The sequence below is a fragment of the Medicago truncatula genome, chromosome 2 (assembly GCF_003473485.1).
Source record: "Medicago truncatula cultivar Jemalong A17 chromosome 2, MtrunA17r5.0-ANR, whole genome shotgun sequence".
Taxonomy (NCBI): domain Eukaryota; kingdom Viridiplantae; phylum Streptophyta; class Magnoliopsida; order Fabales; family Fabaceae; genus Medicago; species Medicago truncatula.
Window position 1 is genome coordinate 7,377,881 of NC_053043.1, and position 22,685 is coordinate 7,400,565.

A 22,685-nucleotide genomic window follows, 5' to 3' on the forward strand; every position below is an offset into this window, starting at 1 on the left:
GCAAGTTTATCATTTTCAATAAAATAATAATAAATGTATTAAATGTTTGAACATGGAATCGAAGGGACTGCACTTGAAAAAGAAGTCGAATTTTTTTTAAAAGTAACTCTACAACTTTACCAAAAGCACTTAATTTGTCCTCGCGAGTCTAGCTCAATTGGTATGGACAATGTATAATATATACAAGGTCCGAGTTCGAATCCCGACCACCACAAAAAAAACACTTAATTTGGGAATTTTACACTAGAAAAATAAGCAACTTTTTCTACCAAGAGCTTCTCAAAAAACATGTTTGGCACAATGACAGTTGTCCTTTTTTTTTGGTACAAGAGAGGGCAAAGCCCAAAAAAAACAAAACTAAGAAGCTAATCGAACATTCTTAGGCATGCAAGCCAAGGAGGAGACTCCAACACTAGAAAATTAAAGTGATCTGTAGAAATGCTTAAATTAGAGAGCCAATCAGCACTCCTATTTCCTTCACGCCAAGTATGGTTGAGTTGAAAATTCCAACTCATCTTCAGCAGGTTCCGGATCCGGTAAAGTAAAACAGGAATATTCTCATTGAACTTGAAATTATTAGAAATCATGTCGATCAAAATCTTTGAATCACTTTCCACTATAAGATGAGAGTAATGTTCCCACTCCAAGTCATGTCCAAACCCAAATATAGCCCCCACATCTCAGCATGTAAGGCATCACAAGCTCCAATCTTTTTAGTGTAGTCTTTGATCCATCTACCGTCTGAATCATGAAAAAGGCCACCACATCCAGCAATAACTCCCATATCCTTGCAAGCACCATCACTATTAAGCTTGATCCAACCTTCTTGAGGCCGCTACCAACTATATAGATGATTTCCTTCAACTTTGGACCAATATGAACATGCTCCAGGTTACAATCTTCAATATCTTGGACAAATCTCCAAATTAAAGAAATTGGGTTGTTCTACCTAATAAAACCAGCTTCAAAAATAGTTTTATTCCTCCACTTCCACAAGTACCAACATGATGTCATGAAAGTCGTCTTCCAACTTAAAGTGTTCGTCCCAATGGCTTTCTTGTTGAGGTTATTGAAGAACCAATCCCTGCAATCGAAAGAAAAGAAATTAGTTATAAAATCATATGGAACGATGTAAAGCCATACCTGAGTAGCGTAGATGCAATCGCGAAGCACGTGAAGAACAGTTTCATCTTCATTTCCACAACACGGGCAAGTAGGAGAGATTCCACCATCCCGTTTACTTCTTCAAAAATTTGTAAGAATGCGCTCGTGCATAGCCAACCAAATAAAGGCTTGGATGCGATGTGGGCTATGCCACTTCCAAATATTTTTCCAGTCACCCTCCAAAGTTGGGCAATCCCGATGCTGCAAAGAATAAACACTTTGAACTGTGAAATGGTGGGTATTGGTTCCACCCCACCCAATAGCGTCTGGACCATCATCATCATTAGGGATCGAAAGTGCAAGAATTTGATTAACAGTGTCAGCTGACAAGTTGTTTATGAGGAAATCAATGTTCCAATCTCCAGAAGGACTAAGAACATCCCTAACCGATAGAGTTGTATCCATGTACGCTTGGTTACCTGTAGACATAAGTGATCCATTGTTAGGAACCCACTTATCTAGCCAAAAGTTAATATTACGACCATCCCCAATATTCCACACCACATGACCTTTATAATCATTCCAAATATTTACCAAGGCTTTCCAAAGAGGAGAATCGTAACGTTGCGCGCTAATGCTAGCAATGAGGTCATTAGTACGAAAAGGACAATTACAAAAGGTTCACAATGTTATTATTTTTTAGGGAAAAAGTTCACAAGATAAAAACATAGCACCAAAACAATAATATAAGATAATATAAGATGATTACAACAAAATATCAGAACCCAAAACCAATGAACATCACCCTAAGCATTGGAGATGTTGTATACTCCAATGATAGAAATTAAAAGCAGAATCCTTGAACATTTGCTTTAATTCATGATCAGACCATACAAAAATAACTTGTTAATGATTGGACCTTTATCACAAATCTTGTTCATCAAAAACCAATTTGTTACGGTATTTCAAGATCGACCAAATGCATGTCAATCATATAAAGTGATTGGCACTTTGGGTCATGTATGCGTAACATCTCGTGAACACTTCGATTTAGGGAAGAAATATCACCCCATGCTGTGTTTTGCAATGTATTTGTTCCTTTGAAGTTATGGAATTTTAACTGCTTTCCTCTTGGACATTGAATTGGAAATACCCCAACCGTTGGTTCTCAACTCCCGAGTACTTGATATTAGTACACAACTCCCACCGAATGTCCGCTAGAAACTTCTGAAAAGATTGTATCAGAATGAGACTCAGATATTGCGAGGCTATCTCGTCTCCAAATTATGTATTTGTTGATTCCTTTCCAAAATAAAAAGTCTGGTACCGGCAGCATCAAGCGTGCATAGCTTTAACACTCTCAGGTCTAGTTCATGGAACCCATTTTCATCAAATTGTCGATGGACTTCTTAACATGATGTTCAGAAAGATTAATGGATTTTATTTTACCTCTAGAATTGATTTTAATTTGAACCTAAAATAGTAAATTTAATTTGAACCAAACACACATAATCTTAAACCACACATCAATGAAAAACTAATAAATGGCATATAATAGAGAAGATTGAAATTCTACCAAAACTGCACATGATTTACCAAACTATTATTCAGAACATTTGACATGCACCATCATTGAAAACAAAGTTTTACAACTTTTTGTTTTGAACCGGCAAACATTTTATCAAAACACTCGACCTCGAGTACAAGGTGTACCAAAACTGAGCTTAGAAACTTACAAAACTGAGTCAAGAATCAAAGCAAAATACAAGTCAAACTTAAAGCTACAACCAGAGGGCATTAAGGCTAACCCCACAAACACAAGTATGGCCAAAGCAACTAACAAAAGCCAAATACCCACAGAGACCTAATATGGTTCAACCAGTCCAAGGACCTCCAAGAATCCAAAAGAAACTAAACTCCACTACCTGATAATTGATGAAGGGGTTATGCTGAAAACAGAACCTGAGGCACCCACATCAAACCTTACACCAGACTGTGAACTCCACAGCAAACACTGAATGTCCTCCCTCATAAGACCTGTACCACAGATCCCAGAAAGAATGAAAAAAGAACCTGGTAGAAACACAATACAGAACCTGCTGCAACCAAATACCCGAAACAATACAGAGTAAAACAACACCAAACGCCAACCAAATCAAACCAAAAACCGCAATCTCAACCAACCATACACATACAAGGATCCCAACACCATTCATAACAGAGGCAATGAGACAACTTCGATTTACTCAATCACCATTTCTACAATAAAAGCTTGATATCCACCACCTCCACCGAATCCTTATCTCCATTTTCAAAAAATTTGCCCTTCCAATTAAACACTCTACACCACACAACTGAAACAAAATTGCAATGAAGGAACAAAAGTAGTGCAGATTCCTCGTTCCCCACACACAACCCAATCCATTGAATCACCTAATGGAATGACTCCTCGATTCGCTGTATTAACTAGATTAATTTTAGACGGAATTCTTTCCGAGAGAAAGCCATCACCACCTTCAAAGGGAGTGTTAACCTCATTAAGAACTACCGGTGCCATAAACATAATTAATAATCTACGTTTCACATTAAAATATAGCAAGAATTGGTTATGCAGTTGTTACAAAAGCAAGAAGACAATGCAGTTTTTGAAATTCAACTAATTAATTAATTCAGAAGAACCATTATCTCTAAACACAAACAATAACATCAAAATCACTAATTAATCATTAGTTTTCATTCAGAAGCTAAACAGAAACAACAATACAAGATAATCTAATAAAGAGTGAGAAAAGATAAAATGAAACAATCACAAATGAGAAGATAAAGATTTTATGTTGTTGTTGACTTGAGATAAATTCGTATAAAGCTCCGGAGATACGTCATTCGATCCTCCAGATCAATGTTAGGTTGCATATCAATGTTGATTTTCTTAGTTTCCACGTCCTCTCTTACAAACCGTAACATCTCCAGCTGATAATCCAATTGAGCAACTACATCCTTCGCCAGTTGTTTCTCTTTATCTACTTCATCAACATTGTCCATCTGAACCAACTCATTCATTGTCACTTGTTTCTCCTCTTTTTGTTCTTCTTGTTCTACTGCTGCTTCTTCGTTATCATCTTCTTCATCTGTTTCTTCGTCATCTTCAACATCGTCATCATCATCATCATGTTCTTGTTCTTGAGGAATGACCGGGTTATTTACAATATGCTGTGATTTGAAAGCCATTAAATGTTCCATGGCCTTTGCATATAGAACGGTCATTTCAGTGTACAATCTGTCAAGGTGATTCATCATGAATTGAGAATCAAGAATTAGCGAATTCCACAACTTGCAAACACACCTCAATTCAAGAGGATTGTTTGATTCAACCCTGGAAAGGATTTCAATCATCAAATCCTCCGGGAGTACGGAGCTCGGTGACTCCGCCGTTGCTTCTTCCATCATGCGCCGTTGGCTCCGCGTAACCACCGCCATTGTCGAGATTTGGATTTTTTTTTTGGGATTTTTGGGTTTGATGTTCGGAAATTCAATCCTTTTTTCTATACTGTATCTGAAAAATGAAAACAATGCAATAAGGTAATGAAATAATGAACAGTCAAACTTTGACTTGGACTTTATAGGGCGCTTTAAATTAAAATAGATTTATCTGAAAAGTTTTTAAATATTTTTTTACGGGAATTTTCTTTAAATACGTTAGAGTGTGTTTGGATGAGGTAATTGAGAAATTTTAAAGAATTTAGAATTCTAAGCAATTTAAATGATTCAATTAAATTACTTTCATTTCTCAATTCTTTTGTTTGGATGAAGTAATAAAAATATTCATTGTCATCATTTTTGTGCAACTTTTATAAATTTTAATTTTTTTGGACCAAATTTAAAAATTGAAAAATAACAACAATGAAGAAATTTGAAATTCTTAGCTTTTAGGTGTCATTTGAAATTCTCTAAATTTAACTTGAACAAAATACTTCATAAATTTCCATCATTTTGAAAATGCTTCAAATTATTATCCAAATAATGGAATTCACCCCAAAGTATTTGAATTCCCTTAAAACAATACATTCCCCCATCCAAACACACGTCTTTTTTTGTTGTTTAACTAAAAATATGTTAAAGTTTTTTTAAAATTTTTTAAAAAAAGGGTATTCTCTAAAAAAAAAAAAAAGTATGCTAAAAATTTATATGTGATTTATAATATAGATCGTATGCTTTTTTTTTGACATTTTTGGTTATACGTTATAATAGTAAACAAATTGCGTCAATAATACTCCCTCCATACCTAGTTAAAATAAAACCCTTATTAATACTATCAATTTATCAAATGCATTTATATTCAGAGGGTAATTGGGGGGGGGTCTTGAAAGATTTATATGAATTCTTTACATTTAGCCTCTGTAGTTGTAATATTTTTAAAATTAAAAATATATTAATCGTAAGTATTTATTTATCATTCTCTAAAAAAAAATCTTTAAAAAAAATGTGAGAGATTTCTCCATTTTTCCCTATATTTTTCAACCCTCAAAGTTCTCCACTTCTTTCTCCTCTAAACTCCCAAACAAAGCTCTAATACGGAGGGAGTATTATATTAATCAATCTAAGGACAATGAACTAAATTCGATAATAATGTTATGAACTAAACTGATGGTAACAATGCGTTTGATTTGGTAAAAGGTAGGTACCAACAAAATAGCATAAGATCGAACATCACAGTACAAGATAGAACAACAAGAGACAAAGTTTCAGAAATTGAACAACTTATTGTCTTGTACAATGTTTGGTGGGTAAAATGTTACTATTTAGGTATATTAAAAAGAAAAATAATGCAGAATTTCATCAAGCATGTCAAAGATGAAATTTTTAGACATGAGTGTGACCTTTCAAAAGTCTAGTATGAGATGTTAGCATGTTTAAAAGTATATTTCGTACGATTTGTAAGCAAGCTTAGGTAGAAGAACTTTAAATGATGAAATAATTTGCCCAATTCATTCCATCGTAGTTTCAGTTTTAGCAAGTAGCAACTATAATAAATTTTTGAGTGTTATAGACGCTTGAGTAAAATTCATGTGAGTTTTTCACTTTGGAAATTGTACTTGCAGAAAAAGTACAATAAGGATTCTAGGGTTAAGAAACGTCTATTAGGGTTTAGACTGAATATTGGATACCTGAGAGTGTTCTCAAGGGTGGTATTTATAGCCTTCTATGGGCTTGGGTTTTGGTTGCTTAGTCTCCAAGTAATAGGGGTATTTAGGCCTTTTGGGCGGTTTCTAGAAGGTTCTAGAGGTTTAGAAAGGCGGCTTCTGCGCCTTGGGCTTTTGGGCTCTCTTCAAGGCGCTAAGCCCTTTTTGAGGGTCTAAGAAGCCCTTTTGGAGGTCTTTTAGGTCCATAGGAATATTATGACGGTCCACAGCCCCCAAGCACAAGTCTTGGTACAAGGCGTGGTGCTTTAGAGCTAAAGAATAGATTTAGGCGGGTTTTTGAAGACTGTAGCATGGCGACGTCTTATAGGATAACGCGCCCAATCTTCACAGACTTTCTGAAGAACCTCTTAGGTCCCTACAGAGGGTGTTTAAGTCCTTTCTGTGGGTCCCTAAACTCTTAGGAATATAATGACGGTCCACAGCCCCCAAGCACAAGTCTTGGTACAAGGCGTGGTGCTTTTAATTCTTTATGCGGTCTAGACGCTTTAATACGTTTGGGCGGGATGGTTCTGTTTATGATGTCCCCTTCATCCAACGATCCACAACTTCTGACTTTTGCTGTTCTGATGGCGTGTTACCTTTTCGTTCGATCTGTCCCACGTGTCAACGATCCGCTGAATCGGCACGTTTTTCGAGAGAGCTACCTTTTTCCCTTAAAAAGAGGCGGAAAACTCTTCCCTTCTCATTTCATTTCGTTGCTTCCGTTTCCTCACGAAGAGAAAAAACTCCCTTTCCGCCTCTGACTTGTTTGGTTACACACTCAGGTAACTTGTTCGTTCCTTTCCCTTTTTCCTTGTTCTTCTTTTTATTTATCGGGCCGCCGAGTCCGAGCCTTAAAAAGGTCGATCCAGTTTGGGCGGTCTGTCGATACTTCTCCTTTATCGGGCCGCCGAGTCAGAGCCTTAAAAAGGTTGACCCAGTTTGGGCGGTCTGTCGATACTTCTCCTTTATCGGGCCGCCGAGTCAGAGCCTTAAAAAGGTTGACCCAGTTTGGGCGGTCTGTCGATACTTCTCCTTTATCGGGCCGCCGAGTCAGAGCCTTAAAAAGGTTGATCCAGTTTGGGCGGTCTGTCGATACTTCTGCTTTATCGGGCCGCCGAGTCAGAGCCTTAAAAAGGTTGACCCAGTTTTGGCGGTCACTCGATAATCTTCTTTTTAAAAACCTGCAAAACAAATCTCAAAGGTCGAAAAAGTTATGTTAGAATATAATTCCGCGTTTCATCTGTATGTTTTCAATGGCGGGACTGTTGCTTCCATGCTTGTTTAATTATGGCGTGTTGATTGGCGAGTTCTCTGCTTTCATTCATCTAGCCCTTGGCGGGTTTGTTAGTATCCCAACCTTGATTTATCTGAAATATAACAATACCTCCGAACTTCCAAAGTAAATAAATAAAAGAAAACTGAGAGTTTTTAATCATATTTAATTGTCCATTTTTTTTTATGCAAAACTGATTATCCACATATTATATTTATATGATACCACTCGAATCGCAAGACAGGAAATTTGATTAATAATATAGACAGCTAGCTATGATACTAGCATATGCTCCTATGGGAAGAAATAACACATCAGGATCTTGTTGGTAGCTAGTAGGTTAAATAAGTTCTTAACTAATAAATGGAATTACTATATGCTTGTCGAGAAGTCAAGTTTCAGTAGGCTAATTCTACCTTATATATTTGACTATTAGTTAGTAGGATGGTGAAACAAACATATTTCCTTAACTAACAAGATATTTATAAAAGTAGAGATCAAGCTTTATCAATACTAGAAACTTGGTACATTAGCATGTGTTGAATGAATCTGACATGGATTTTCTAGCAATTTGGATTTACTGATCATGATCTGCCTTCCTATAATTTCTCTTAGTACATCATTTAAAGATAATCATAGTATTCTCATAAAAAAGGACAAGATTATACTTTCAATTACACCATACTATGTTTCTAGGCAACTCAACACAATCTTAAAAGTTCATGACTTTTGTGCAGTTTTAAAATATGTACCTGATTCCTTATGGATGATTTCAAATGTATGAAAGATTAAAACTTACAGTGAAAATGAGTTGATACATACCATGCTCTTTTAGTTTCTGTAGCAGCCAAAATGAGTTGATACATTAATGCCTTAAAATCAGCATATCGATGCTATCAGTCGTCTTGGCTTGTCATCTTGATTCCACCTCCAAACTTTTTCGCCCTTTAACTTGTCTATCAATAGCATCCTATACCCATGCTTTCTTTATTCTAACCTTTCTTCGTGGTATAGCCTATATTAGTCTATTTTACATAGCTATTTCCTAACGAACCAAGAGGGGTATCTGTTCGCCTAATTAAAAGCATATTTCGATCGCAGCTTCCACAACAAAGGAAGTAATAACAATAACTAAATTAATTCGCCAATTGAATATATATTATGATCCTTATGCACATAACCTGGTATAACACTGCTTTACGGTTTGTTGATGTCCTTTCAAGACGGCGTCGGTCGGGTTCACGGCGGTGTGATTCTTAGCGGCTTCGATGATGAGACGGATGCCCGGAGGTCAGGGACGACGGCATCAAACAAGGCTGGATTGAAGTGTGGCCCGGGTCAGTTTTACCGGTTCCACGCTCACTGCATTTTTGTCTTTTCCAGGGGCGCTTTGTGCAATATATCGAAACCGGCCAAATCAAATACACATCATAAATAGTTAAATAAATAACTGAGAATCTCCAGTATTATGTTGATATTTCAAGTTCCATAAATTATGATGATTTCTAGAAGAAAACTAACAGCGTATGTAAATAGTAACTGAATAAGCTCACTATAGGTTCACTATAGGCAAGCTTTATTATAACCAAGAAGCAGCAATATTAAAACTATACATTCAGGAGTGTGCATATTATGATGAATAAGTTACTAACAAGGTGAATATAACGTTATAAATCTTTCCAATACTATTAGTTAAATTAATGAATATAAAGTAGATTAACAACATGTGGTGGAAATTTCATTAATGAATAGCAGAAAGGTTTAAAAACATATGGTAGCGCAAATGGAACAGTAGATAGTAACACAAATAGCAAAAATTAAAGATCTCATGAGTGGTTTTAATTTGGAAACTAAATCAAAGGCACATATAGGTCAATATTTGATAATGGAACTTACAACAGGATAAAACAATTATGCCATCAAATACGACTTCAAAAAATATGTCCATGAGAAAAGTGCTTGGAAACTATATCAAAAACTACCATTACCTTTTGTTATATATCACCAGAAGTCTTATTTTTAATTTATATATATAGAAACCGTGTGGTATGCAGAAGCAGCATAAATAGATACTAGATATCGTGAGTAAAATATATAACCTGGGATCTGCTTTGATCCAAGCTTCTCTAAGCGTTGTGGTTTCAGCAGAACAAACAACAACACAATGGGACTTACCGATGGTACAACAGTAGTCTTACGATGTGGAATTTTGAAAGGAGGAAGAAACAGCAACCCATCGGCGAGATGGATTGATAACTCACAGGCTGAAGAGATCTTTCATCGCCTCTACGACCTTGCCATCGGGTCGATCAGACATCGCAGTGATGAAAAGGAAAAGGTGTTTCTAAATTGCGGTTTAGGGTTGCGATTCAGAGGTGAGGTGCGATTCGCGGTTAACCGCCCGAACCAAACTCAATTTGACGGATTTTCCCCGTTTTGACTGGGTTTGGATATGGGTATGGGTTTTCCCCGATTTTAAAATACGAGTATGGGACGGGTAACGGGTATATAGGTTCCCACCCCGAACCCATACCCACACCCGTCCCAAATGTAAAAAATTATTTTATGTTGATATGTCATGTTATTTTGTTTGATAAATATCATGTTAATAAAAACTATCATTGATATTTAAAGGATCAACTAAATCATTCCGTCTATCAAATGTTAAAGTGGGCATATTGTTGGATAATGTTTTACAACGTTGCTCTTGAGGATGCAAAAAAAACTTTTATTTTTTATTAAAAACAATTATTCGATACGGGGATGGGAATGGGGTGGGGATACCCGAACCCGTCGGGGACGGGGATGTGATTCAATTTCTCATCCCCGCTGGATATGGGCAGGGTAACGGGTAAGTATATGAGAATCGGGTATGGGGACGGGGAAGGTAAAACCCGTCCCCACCCCGCCCCATTGCCATGCCTAGATGAGACTTGTATCGCCAAAGAAAAGACTGAATGTTTATAGAAGGGCTTAGACATCACTCATTTTACCACATTACTTAATAAGCACCAATTTTCTCCAATCCAACACCTTAAAAGAAATTATTAAATAGGTCCACACAAATAATTTTACATCATTACATTTCAACAAAATTTATTTATTTTATTAAGATTTATTAAATGGGACCCATGGAAAATTAAGAGAGAGAGGGTGCTTCCATAGTCACCCTTCTCCATAGCCACCCATGTATTATACTCCACAATGAGGGTGTCTATTTAACATGGTGCTAAATATGTGTGAAGCACCCACCATTGTGGATTATCTTAGAAAGAGGGTTTGTAACATTTCTCTGCATTTTGTTCATGAAACCGTAAAAGGTGGACAATATCATAGTATGGATTTTGTGAATATCATAGTGCTGGATAAAATCAATGCGATCTTTGTGTAAAATTTGGAGGAGCATACTCCAAAATATCAATGCAAAACTACCAGACCAACCCAAATGGCCAACCCAAATGGGTTGTATCGAATAACATTTAATCATATGTTTGGCGAACAACTCATAAGCTTCACCGGTTCCGTTGACATTGTTGAAAATTGAAATTTCATTCTTTTTTTTTTTGGTAGATAGATGAAATGGTAAAGCTATTATAAACTCACACACATAAGTGGAGGTACCGGAGTTCGAACCCCAATCATGGTATCCGGTCTAACAATTTCAGCATTTTGTTAGTTGAGCTAGGACTTGCGGATTGAAATTTCATTCTTCTGTGTCTATAATAACCATATTAAAACTTCGGTCAATTGTAACAATTTATCAAATAGTTGTTAGAGCTTTTGATTGTCGTGATAATTTAAATTGGAAAATTAATTAGGCTTGAATGAAGAAATTTAACAAGAGTGAGGATTCAATATTCTAATTCTTATGAGACACAAACGGATGTTTTTAGATAATGATTCCCCAGAGGAAATTAAAATTGCACTGATGACTCACTACTTTCGATACTAAATGAGATCTAAAACAAATTTTAGTATAAATGACATTTTTTGTCTACACACGTGACTTTTTTGCTTATAAAAATCTAATGAGAACTATTTTTTGGTTTGACACAGTGAGAGCTATAGTCGCCTTACCTTAGGTCAACTTGGTGAAATTGCTTTGATTGAGAGACTGAAAACATCTTCAGATCAATAGACGAACTTTTTCTATAATGATGTCTTATAGTAGGTAGTTGAAATCGCTTGCTGGATTGGAAATTGATGTTTCGGCTTTAGAAGTTAACAACTTCCATTCTGTAAAAAGCAGAAGGTTGTAAAGAAAACGCAACTTCAAGAAAAAGCAACTTCAAGAAAACGCAACTTCGGTCAATTGTATCAATGCAATTTTTTTTTTTTAAATAATCACCACAATGTTTTGTGATCCGTACAAATGCACGAGTCTTCTACTAGTTAAAGAATGAAAATAACATGTTTTTTTTTCCTTCTTTTTTACAAGAATAACATGGTTAAAATGTGTTTACCTTGATTTGAATGATCCTATATTAAGAGCGAAATTGGTTAAAGGGATGGGTCATAATTATTATGGAGAACCAGCGTGGTCTAATGATCTTTTAAATTTAGCGGTTCTCGAACCATCAATCAATAGTTAGGAAACCCGCATATCTGTTTGCAACTCCATTGGAAATATTGCTCAAATGGTATTTTTTTTCCCGTATTTCAAATACTTTGTACTATAACGAATAAATTATTTGGCATTCTTTTAATGGTTTCAGTACCCACGTGATTATTAACGGTACCTTTTTTTTTTTTGTTTTCCATAGAATGTTAATAAGTTCCAAAACCCATTTAGACGAGTTTTCATTTAACCCCATAAAAAAACTTCGATTCCAACCTTGTCATTTAAAGATTTCAACCTAATACCATATGACCGTGAAAGTTAACTTATTTAACGCGTTTGTTGTATAATTAATTTTATTTTTCATTTGTTTCTATCCATGTGTATTTTTCAATTGCATATCATTATTTAAAATAGGCAAATGTTAACATGTACCCCAAAGGCACATGCTAAGGAATTTAAAATAGAAATAAATGTCTTAAAAGTTGTGCATTCAATTCTTTTCAACTTTTTAAAGTCAAAATTTTATTTTTTTCTTAACTTGTGCCCTAAGGGCACAAGATAAAAAAAAACACTTGAAAATAAAATAAAAACATAAAAACATCATTTTATAATCATACATATAAAATTAAATTATGACTTAAATATGTAAAAGATCCCTGTAAGTTCGCGTGTTTTTGGTTTTCGTCCTTGTATCTTTTTTTGTTCTAAAACAAACCCTATAAGTTGTTAACTTTTTGGTTTTGGTCCCTAATGTTAACTTCTGTTACATAAACGCTTTGTTGGCAAACGGAGGCACACGTGTCACTCACTGACATAACAAAACATGCTTATGTGGCCTGACAGATGATAACTGATATGATTTGAGAGACTAAAACCAAAGAGAAACTTTTGTGTAGGAACGAACCTAACCTATCATCCTTACTAACAACAAACTAAAACATGACACGTCGTTGTTTTTCCACCATAAATGGTGTTGGTGGTGAATGGTGATGGAAGATCACGAATTAGTGGTGGTGGAGAGAGAGAAATGACTAGTTGATTTATTTTTTTATAATTATTTTAAAAGAAAAAAACAATGTGTCATGTTTTAATTTATTGTTTGTAAGGATGATAGGTTAGGTTCGTTCCTACACAAGAATTTCTCTTATTTTTAAACAAAAAAAGATAAAGGACAGAAAACGAAAACACGCAAACTTACGGAAACCTTTTAAATATTTAAGCATGAAATTAACAATCTAAAAGAAATTTCCAAAAAAAAAAAAACTTTAGCATCTTCCACCCTTCTACAATTTAAACCCAAAAAAACGTTTTCCTTCCATCAAATCTATTAAAAAAAAGGTTAAAAGTACTTTACCTCCTGTAATATAGGTCATTTTCGGTTTTCCATCCTGTAAAATTTTTTGTTTGGTTTTCGTCCTTGTAATTTGAAGATTTTTGGTTTTGGACCTTCATGAATTTTGACAGTACAAAATCGACGATATGGCAGGGAGTTAAGCCGAAATTCGCTCAAATTAACAGGGGGCGGAGGGTAAGCCGAAATTTTCTCAAATTACAGGGGGTGAAATTTTCCATGAAGGTCCAAAACCAAAAAATCTTCAAATTATAAGGACGAAAACTAAGCAAAAAATTTTACAGGATGGAAAACCGAAAATGACCTATATTATAGGGGATAAAACACTATTAACCATAAAAAAAATTATCAATTTATTAATCCCCAAGTCATCCCATGCAAAGTTGCAAGGATCAAGCTTATTGTAAAAACCTTAGATGAGGTGACCATGAGAGTCAGTAAAGGATAATCTTATAGCAATCAGCGGGGGAAGAGACCACGAAATATCCACCAAAATCGACAGTGGTTTCAAAAGATTACCATTCTGAGGAGATCATTGAGCAATAAAGATGGTTTGATGTCTAATGTTAGAGATAGTATCATTTATAATGTTGATATGATTCGAAAAAACTAACTCATCACACTTCTTAAATTTCGTTCACCTGCAATACCAAACATAATATATAGTGGAGTCCAAATCAATATAACCTTGAGAAAGGTTGCAATCAAGCTAATTATGAAGACTTAAACTAAAAAAATTCTCAGGTAATCTGGATGAATTAAAGGGTTCCAAAACTCTCATATCTTCGCAATCCCTCAAGCAATGCATGATGGATTCCAGAGTGTCATGGCACCTTGTGACCTTGATCAAGTTTTATTATAGGCCATGTTCCTCATTCGTCTAATGGCCCTCACCATCTTCAATTTTTACCAAAAGAAGAAACCATCTGAAGTAAGTTTAGATTCAAACAAGGAACATCGTTGGCTCCTTGTGATGGAGGTTTTAGAGTCACAATAATATCACAAATCTCATTTGAATTATAAGACTTTCAGGTTCCAATTCCAAGTTCCATGAGACGCATAATGATTGACATGAAATTCTATTTCTCATCGATGAATAGATGCTGCAAGTTATATGTTAAAGAACCATATCCAGGGACCCAAGAATGCTTCCAAAATTTTGTACCTGACCATCTCGATTATGTATATTGTAACACCCTATTTTTATTAAGGCAATAAAACATGCGAATAATACATTTATTCAAGAAATAGATGCTACGTCATCATACAAATTCAAATTCAACATGCATGCATAAAGATCTCAACAGTCGCAGCGGATATAAACCTAATACTTCGAAGCATACATGTCATGAATCAAATAACACATCAACATAGATGAATCTCCAAATCCCAACAGTGGGTAAATCTCCAACAAATAAATACAACAAATAAATCTAGGAAATCTAACAGACGCCTAGATCAGAGCCAACCTAGACTCAACTAACACCGATACCGGAGATAGCTTCCGATATCCACCAAGCAACAATCAACTCACCAGAGCAACTAATCCTGCACAGCGTCTACCCATCCATACAGATAGGTAGGCGGTCAAAATCACTGAGGGTAAGTATTACATCATCATAATCCACATAACAATTAACATGAATAATTCAATTCAAATATCATGTACTTAATCAAATAATAATATCCACGTATATATTCATACCATAATCCCAATATCTCACATCAATTAATCACCAATCACATGTGTCATGAACAATCATCAAATCACATTCATTCATACACAATCATCATTCACATTTCACCAATAAGACTCATGTCATGATGTGTACCTAGTTCGACACATATATGCATGTGGTACCATTTCACTTCAAGGTCGTCACCTATATCTAGACCGCCAAAGGTCTCTGCAAGGCTGAAGCCCACAATCTAGATCACTAATGGATCTCTGCAAGACCGAAGTCCACAATACTATATCACTAAATGATCTCTGTTAGGCCGGAGCCCAATGATGCAACAAAAATATCATATAAAAATCTCAACACGACTATGATACATGGACATGTAACAAAGACTCGATAATGCGACACCAATTCACAATTTTCACCACAATATAGAGGACAACTTCCAAATATATTGATAATCTCCACAACATTTGCATTATCAAGAAAACATGTCCATACAAAATCAAATCATAAGATTCATTATCACAACATCAACATGATCATCAATAATCAACAATGTCATTCAACATCAACTACCTCATATAGTTTTACCATTTCAAGCATTTCTTACATTCTAAGTAAGAGAACATACAACATCCCATGATAAACATCATATCCAACATATACACATTTAGTCATATAAGGATAGTCACGAAATATTTATAAGATAATTGGCTTAAAGAAATTGTTTCCGGCAAAGTTCGTCTCTCATTCTACTTAAATAATTGAGACAAATGAACCAAAACCAAGTATATAAACTCTAGGGCCTCGACTATGTATACACTTAGATCACATATGAGTGTAGTTGAATATACATGTGCGTTTCACCGGCCGACTACGACAACATCATCAAAATCGCCAAGTTACGACAAGTTCGTATCGTTTCTTCCATATTACAAAACCAATTAATTTTCAAAACAAAACAAGTTAGATTCAACAAGACATAAGTTAAATGCTCTTAAACCCCTTAATTAAACTCCTAATACTTCTAATTTTGAAGTTTGGAAACAATTGCATTGAAGAAGAAAATGCATTTTTAAGGTTTCTAGGCTGCCAAAATCGCTTCATGACTCGTAAGATCACTTCATGATTTTGACATCATCAGACTGAGCAGAAAAATTTGATGTTGCTGTCAAAATCGCTTCATGATTCGACAACATCAGGCTATGTAGAAAATTTGATGTTTCTGTCAAAATCGCCTCACGATTTGTAAGATCGCTTCATGATTTTGATAGTAGCAGACTATGCAGAATTCAACTTTCAAATACGAATTTTCTCAAATAATTGCTTTTAAGTCACTTAATCCAACTCCAATACTTCCCAATCATTTTCAAAACTTAATCCATTATTGAACCCCTTATAACCACCACTTAAAACACTTGAAATATCATTTTCCATTTCAAAATCACTTATTTTCCAAAATCACTTAACTAGCTCTTCATACAAAAACCCAAGTTTCTTCCCAAAACTTTTCACAACCAAATCTTATAACCAAAAATAGAAGTTCATTAAACTTATATCAACACAACAACACCAACATTTCACCTTAATTCATCAAGAATCATAATCCACCATGAATGACCCATTTTCATCAAAACTCTTAAAACAACAACTTCATAAAATGGAACACTCGTGACATAAATTAGCAACAACAACATGATTAAACCATGAATTCATCACAACAACTCAATTCAACAACAACAACTTCAATCATAATTCATACCCAAATCATGATAAATGATTATCAATAACAATCAACTTATAATCATGCATTCCATCAAAATTCAACAACAACATGTCACAATTCATCAATTGAGCACAATTCACAAACTACCCATTTATATACATCATAAACATGAAATTTCATCATAAAAAATTCAATTATCATCAAATTAACATACTCAAACATATCACTACAACATGAGCACGAATTTCAAAAGTTGGGTTCACAATAGTCACTTATTCAAATAAGCACGTATGCATAGAAAAAGAGAGTAGAAATTAACTAAGTGATTATAATGAATTCTAACCCCCTTACCTTAGTTAGATTAATTCCCAAGCTCAAACTTCAATTTAGCTCCTAGATCTCTTCCAATCCTTGAATCTTCAAGTTCCTCTTCTCTCTAACCCTTTTCCTCTTTGCTCCCACTTTCTCTCTCTAACTCTCTCAAAATATCTTCTAAATGAAAGTGTGAGGAAATTTCCTCTAAGATAAGGTTTATATAGGATGTCCCCTTAATGAGCCTAACCCTAAAGCTTAGTGGACTTAACCCGCTCCAATTCAAATCTAAAATGTTTCTACACTCACAACGATAAAATACTACTAACGGTCACTTAACGGTAAAATACTATCAACGGTCACTTAACGGCAAATTAGTAATCTAATACTTAGCAAAATAACGGTTCTCACTAACCACTAAAGTAATTCTCATCAAAAGTTACTAATTTACGCTTACACCCAAAATGACCAAAATACCCCTGAGTCCAAAATGACTAAATTACCATTTTAACTCAGAAACCCATGAAAATGCACCCAATGATGAATAATCACACACAAGCACATATAACACGTAATAAAACAATTAAAATTAAATCTAGCGAAAATCGAGCTGTTAGATATATGGGATACAAATATCCATCTTTGTTAAGATTATTGTACGTGAACTCATTTTGTATTGGACAATCTTGGTCCCTAGAAATAATAAACCCTGACTCAAATCTTATAAAACCATGATACTACTGTACACTCACTACTTAGGGGACTGACTAAACATGGGGGAAATTAAAGGAAAATAAAGAGGGGTTTATTGCACAAGGAAAAAACATTAGTACAAGTTATTACTTGGAAAACCTTATATCAATGAAAAACTAATAAAAAGGGCGATTGAAATTCTACATTAAACTTTAGAATAAAAAAGTTATGTTGTTCCAACAACAATGTATCACTCTTCATTCATTTTAAATTGAAGCAAAAAGAAGCAACCATACAAGACGATAATCAAGTAAACTAGAAGTTCCAACATTTCAAAAGAGTGTGAAGAAAATCTAAACCATTGATACTCATAACTAAGAAGATGAAGATGTTGCTGACTTACGATAAATCTTCAGAAAGATTTTGAGACACTTCAATCTATCCTCCAGAATTTGCATATCTTCTCTCAGAGTTCTGAATCTCCCTTTGGCATACCAAGCAATCTCAAAAAGACTATCCAACTTAGCCACCTCCTTCATCATCCGGTTTTTCTCTCGATCACCAAGATTATCCCAGCGAGCAGCTGCATTCGTCAACTTATCCCACCGAGCAGCTGCATTCCTCAACAATTCAGGATGATGAAATGTCGATTTGAAAATTTTGATGTATTTCCAGACCTTAACAAGTAGAACGGTGATTTCAGTGCATGATTTTTTAATGTGATTCTTCGCGAATTGAGGATCAAGAACTAGCGAATTCCACAAGTTGCAAACGCACCTCAATTGCAGAGTATTGCTTGAATCAACTCTAGAAAGGATTTCGATCATCACTTCTTTTGGCAGAATCGTGATCGGGGACTCAGCCGTCTCCTCCATCATGCGCCGCCTCTTCCGTGTCATCACCGCCATTGTTATGGTATCGATATTTTTTTTGGGATTTTAGGGTTTCATGGGTTCAACACGCTGATTTTGTTGTGACGCAGTTTTGGTTTAACCTTTTTAGGCCTCCAATATTTATTTCATTTTTACTATGTACTAGACGTTTGACCCGTGCGATGCAAATGTTTATTAAAAAGACCAAACAATTGAATAGATACACAATATTGATTCCTCAAAAATTTCCTTAAAAAATATATTGATTCCACAAAAATAAAAAACGATACACAATATTGAAATGAAAATCATCTCAATATACCCGTCAAGAGCATAAGAAAAAACAATGCTTATTTTCTTGAAAAGAATGACAAAAGCTAAACATTTTCTTATATTTTTCTTTTGAATAAAGCACTCACTAACATTTATCAAACACTTCCTTTAAAAAAAATCATTTATCAAACACTCTTAAAAAAACATTTTTCAAACAAAATAGGGACTGAAGAAAAATCTCTATCAACGCATAACATTCTCTTATAAGCATAACATTCTTGTAACAATAAAAATCAACAACAGCAAAATGACCAATGAGATTTTACAGCTATTTTTCTAACTAAACACAAAAATGACATTGAGATAGTTTCTTTTCATCTCTTATAAACATTAGAATTCAAAATAAATTATTAAAACGAATTGTTTTTTGACCAAAATTTACTAAAACTTTAGTTAGAAACCTGCAGATTCAAGTAATTTGTATTTGACCATACTGCACAAATCAAAATCTCCAATTAGAAAATCCAAAAATAAGAAATTGACCATAGTTCCTCTATGATTGCATTACAGAACCACACTCAGCTTCAAAACTATCCCGACTGAAGTGCAATCCATAGCTTCTAGTCGCATCAAATTCAGTCCATATAATCCACAGAGCATAACAATCAAGAGCACAAAATGAACACATGCAATGCAAGCACACTCTTGAGAGATAAATTGAGATAGTCATCGAAGAAATTATATACTATTGAGAGCAAATTGTTTCCACATATAGAAGAAGAGAGATGGAGAAATGGAAAATGATTTAAGTTACTGTGCACGACCCACTTTCAGTTTTTTGGAGACTCAATCTGATTTTTGAGTAGGTCGATTCCAATTCACAAATGTAAAGATAGCCAAAAGGTGAGCATAGTAGATATATTCCATACAGATATATCATTCCCAAAATTGGTACTCAAAATCAAAAGTAGCATATTTTAATTTCAACTACTAATAAGTTTCAAGCTTGATATTCTCAATTAAAATTTGCATATTCTCTTCCGTATACTTAAAAATTCGACCATTGCATTCTTTCTAAATTTTCCAAACCATAACAGTCCACACAACATTCAACATTATTCAATTCCTTTTGAAAAAACCACCTAAAACACCAAACTCAATCCGATGTTCCTGAATATAATTGTTTTCCACAAAATCATATCCTAACCAAGCTTCCACCAAAGACCATAATCTGCCAAATAAATATATTCCATTTGACAAATAAATAAATGGTTACTATCTTCGACCATATCACATCCTCCTATACAACGACAATCATTATTAGTCACAACTCATCTCCTAATTATCCTTTGTGAGAATGTGAATCATAAGTAACCTCCAAACAAAGAGTTTACTCAAACATTGTTATTAACAACAGTAACATTACTATCGAAACCAAATAGTCATACGCATTACTGGAGGAATATTTTTTGGAGGAATTTATCTACCAAACCCATCTATTTTCTTCGGTATCTTATTAGAAGTTACCATAAAACTAAGCTCCCCCAAGTGTTCTTTCCCACAAGCAAACAACACCTACGCCATCTTATTTTCTGCTAAATCATATACCTATCACAAAGTCGAGTGTCACCCACCCACAAGTCCTTCCAAAACAACGTAGAAGCACCAACTCCCACTACACGTCTACTGTTATCAATCAACCATCTCCCCACTCCCACCCCAACTCCCTCCCTAATTCTTTTAACGTTTCGCCACCAAACTGATCCCAAACTACCATTCACACAGATGTGTCCTCCTCGCCATACCTAGCAATTAGAACCCCATACCACAGACTATCTTACTCCTCCAACATCCTCCACCACCACTTACCAAGCAAAGTTAAATTAAACTCGTGTAACCTCGTAACCCCTAAACCACCTTTCTCCTTTATAGTACAAATTAGTTCTCGTTTAATCCACGAGATTTTCCTAATGTTCTCACTTCTCCCAAAAAAAAAAATAGATTCAAGGGAAGAAATTATATATGAGGAAGCCTTAAAGAATGAAAGAAAGTAGACCGAAATCGAGGGGTAACAGATTTCAGAAGTACCAAGCAACCCCCAAACAAAAGATTTATTTTGACTCTTCCACGCAAACAATCTATTTCAAACTAATTTGTCATAAATTAAAAATATAATTTTTACATTCAATAACTTAGATATTCATACTTAAAAGAATAAATAAATTGAAGTTTTATATTTCTAGCTTGATGCTTTAGTTAAAGTGTTAAATAGTAATATGTTTTTCCCTTGAGCTTAGCTCAGTTGGCAGAGATATTATAATATATGCAGGACCCGAAGTTCAAACTCCAAACACTCCACTTATTATCGTGAATTTTTAGCCACTAGGATACTTGACTAAAAAAGTAAAATAAATTAGTGTTTTTAGTTTCTATATTTATTCTTATAAAAGCTAAATTAGGACTAATGGAGCTATATTTATGTAGGAACTACAACAACAACAACCAAGCCTTATCCCACTAAGTGGGGTTGGCTACATGGATCAAATGACGCCATAGTGTTCTATCATACACCAAATTTGGATCCAACTCATTGACCTCTAAATCATTTCTAATGGTTTCTCTAATAGTTTTCCTATGTCTTCCTCTACCTCTTTTAACTTGACTCTCCTTCATTTGATCTACTCTTCTTACCACGGCATCTACAGGTCTTCTCTCTACATGCCCAAACCATCTCTCCATTTGAACTAAACTTAAAAAATTGTACATTTAAGAGACTTGAAGTATTAACTCTTGGTTAATTTTTTTTTAATCAAATATCTTTGTGCGCAATTATGAAGATTAATCTTTTGAGTCGGGTAGGACCACAACGGATGATAAATAGACATTTAAGAAATCTGGGTTATTTAATTGATAAGTTCGACCATAAGAAAGCTAGAAAATTCAATCAACTAATTGTTAATTCTCCTTGGATGAAAAACTCAAATCCTGCTTTCTTTTCTAACCTTGTGTTTGCTGATGTTTCGGTCGGTTGTATTGTATATTTTCCTCGTGGTTATAGTGCTTTGTTTGGGGGGTTTTTAGCCTCTTCTTCCAAAAAATAGAAGGGAGAGGAACAACACATCAATAAGTTAAACGTTGGATGCATTAATATAAGAGACTAAATGCACGGGGAGGTGTCAACTGCAAATTGTTGGAATTTTCTTCTCCTATGGACTATGAGTCTATGATAATACAAAATGCATGACATTGACTCGTTCAGATCTGGTTTACAATTTGTCCAGGATATATTCTTCATCAAGTTGCAAACATAATCAAATTCATTGAGAGTGGTCAATGCCATGAATGAAGGGAATGCAGTTCATGATTTCAACAACATTTTCATTATTTCGTCACGACAGAAGCTAAGAAATTTGCATATTCATTCTTGGATCCATCAATTTGAATTATTCTAACAATCCAAATGATCAACGTCAATCATCAACCATTGTTTCAATTTGTCTTTATCTGGAGTAGCATCGTCGTCTTCTTCTTTTTTATCTTCTTTTTCTTCAGCAGCATCTTCAACACCAGTATCTTGTTCTGGATGCTGCGATTTAAAAGCATTGATGTGTTTCTTGGCCTTAGAAGTTAGATCAGCGACTTCAGTGGAAAA

General features: G+C 34.7%; 1 protein-coding gene across 1 annotated transcript; it reads right to left on the reverse strand.

Moving 5' to 3' along the window:
• Window positions 1-14,840: 14,840 nt before the first annotated feature.
• On the reverse strand, window positions 14,841-18,882 carry LOC120578008 (putative F-box protein At1g47790). The gene is made up of 2 exons (XM_039830089.1): window positions 18,292-18,882; window positions 14,841-15,031 (listed from the first exon to the last, which is right to left on the reverse strand). Exons 1-2 carry the CDS (start codon window positions 18,794-18,796, stop codon window positions 15,015-15,017), a joined length of 522 nt encoding a protein of 173 aa, XP_039686023.1. The 5' UTR covers window positions 18,797-18,882; the 3' UTR covers window positions 14,841-15,014.
• Window positions 18,883-22,685: the final 3,803 nt, after the last annotated feature.

Excerpts from the sequence above, each read along its gene's own strand:
- LOC120578008 (XM_039830089.1), bottom strand. The coding sequence starts at position 18,796 with ATGGCGGTGATGACACGGAAGAGGCGGCGCATGATGGAGGAGACGGCT.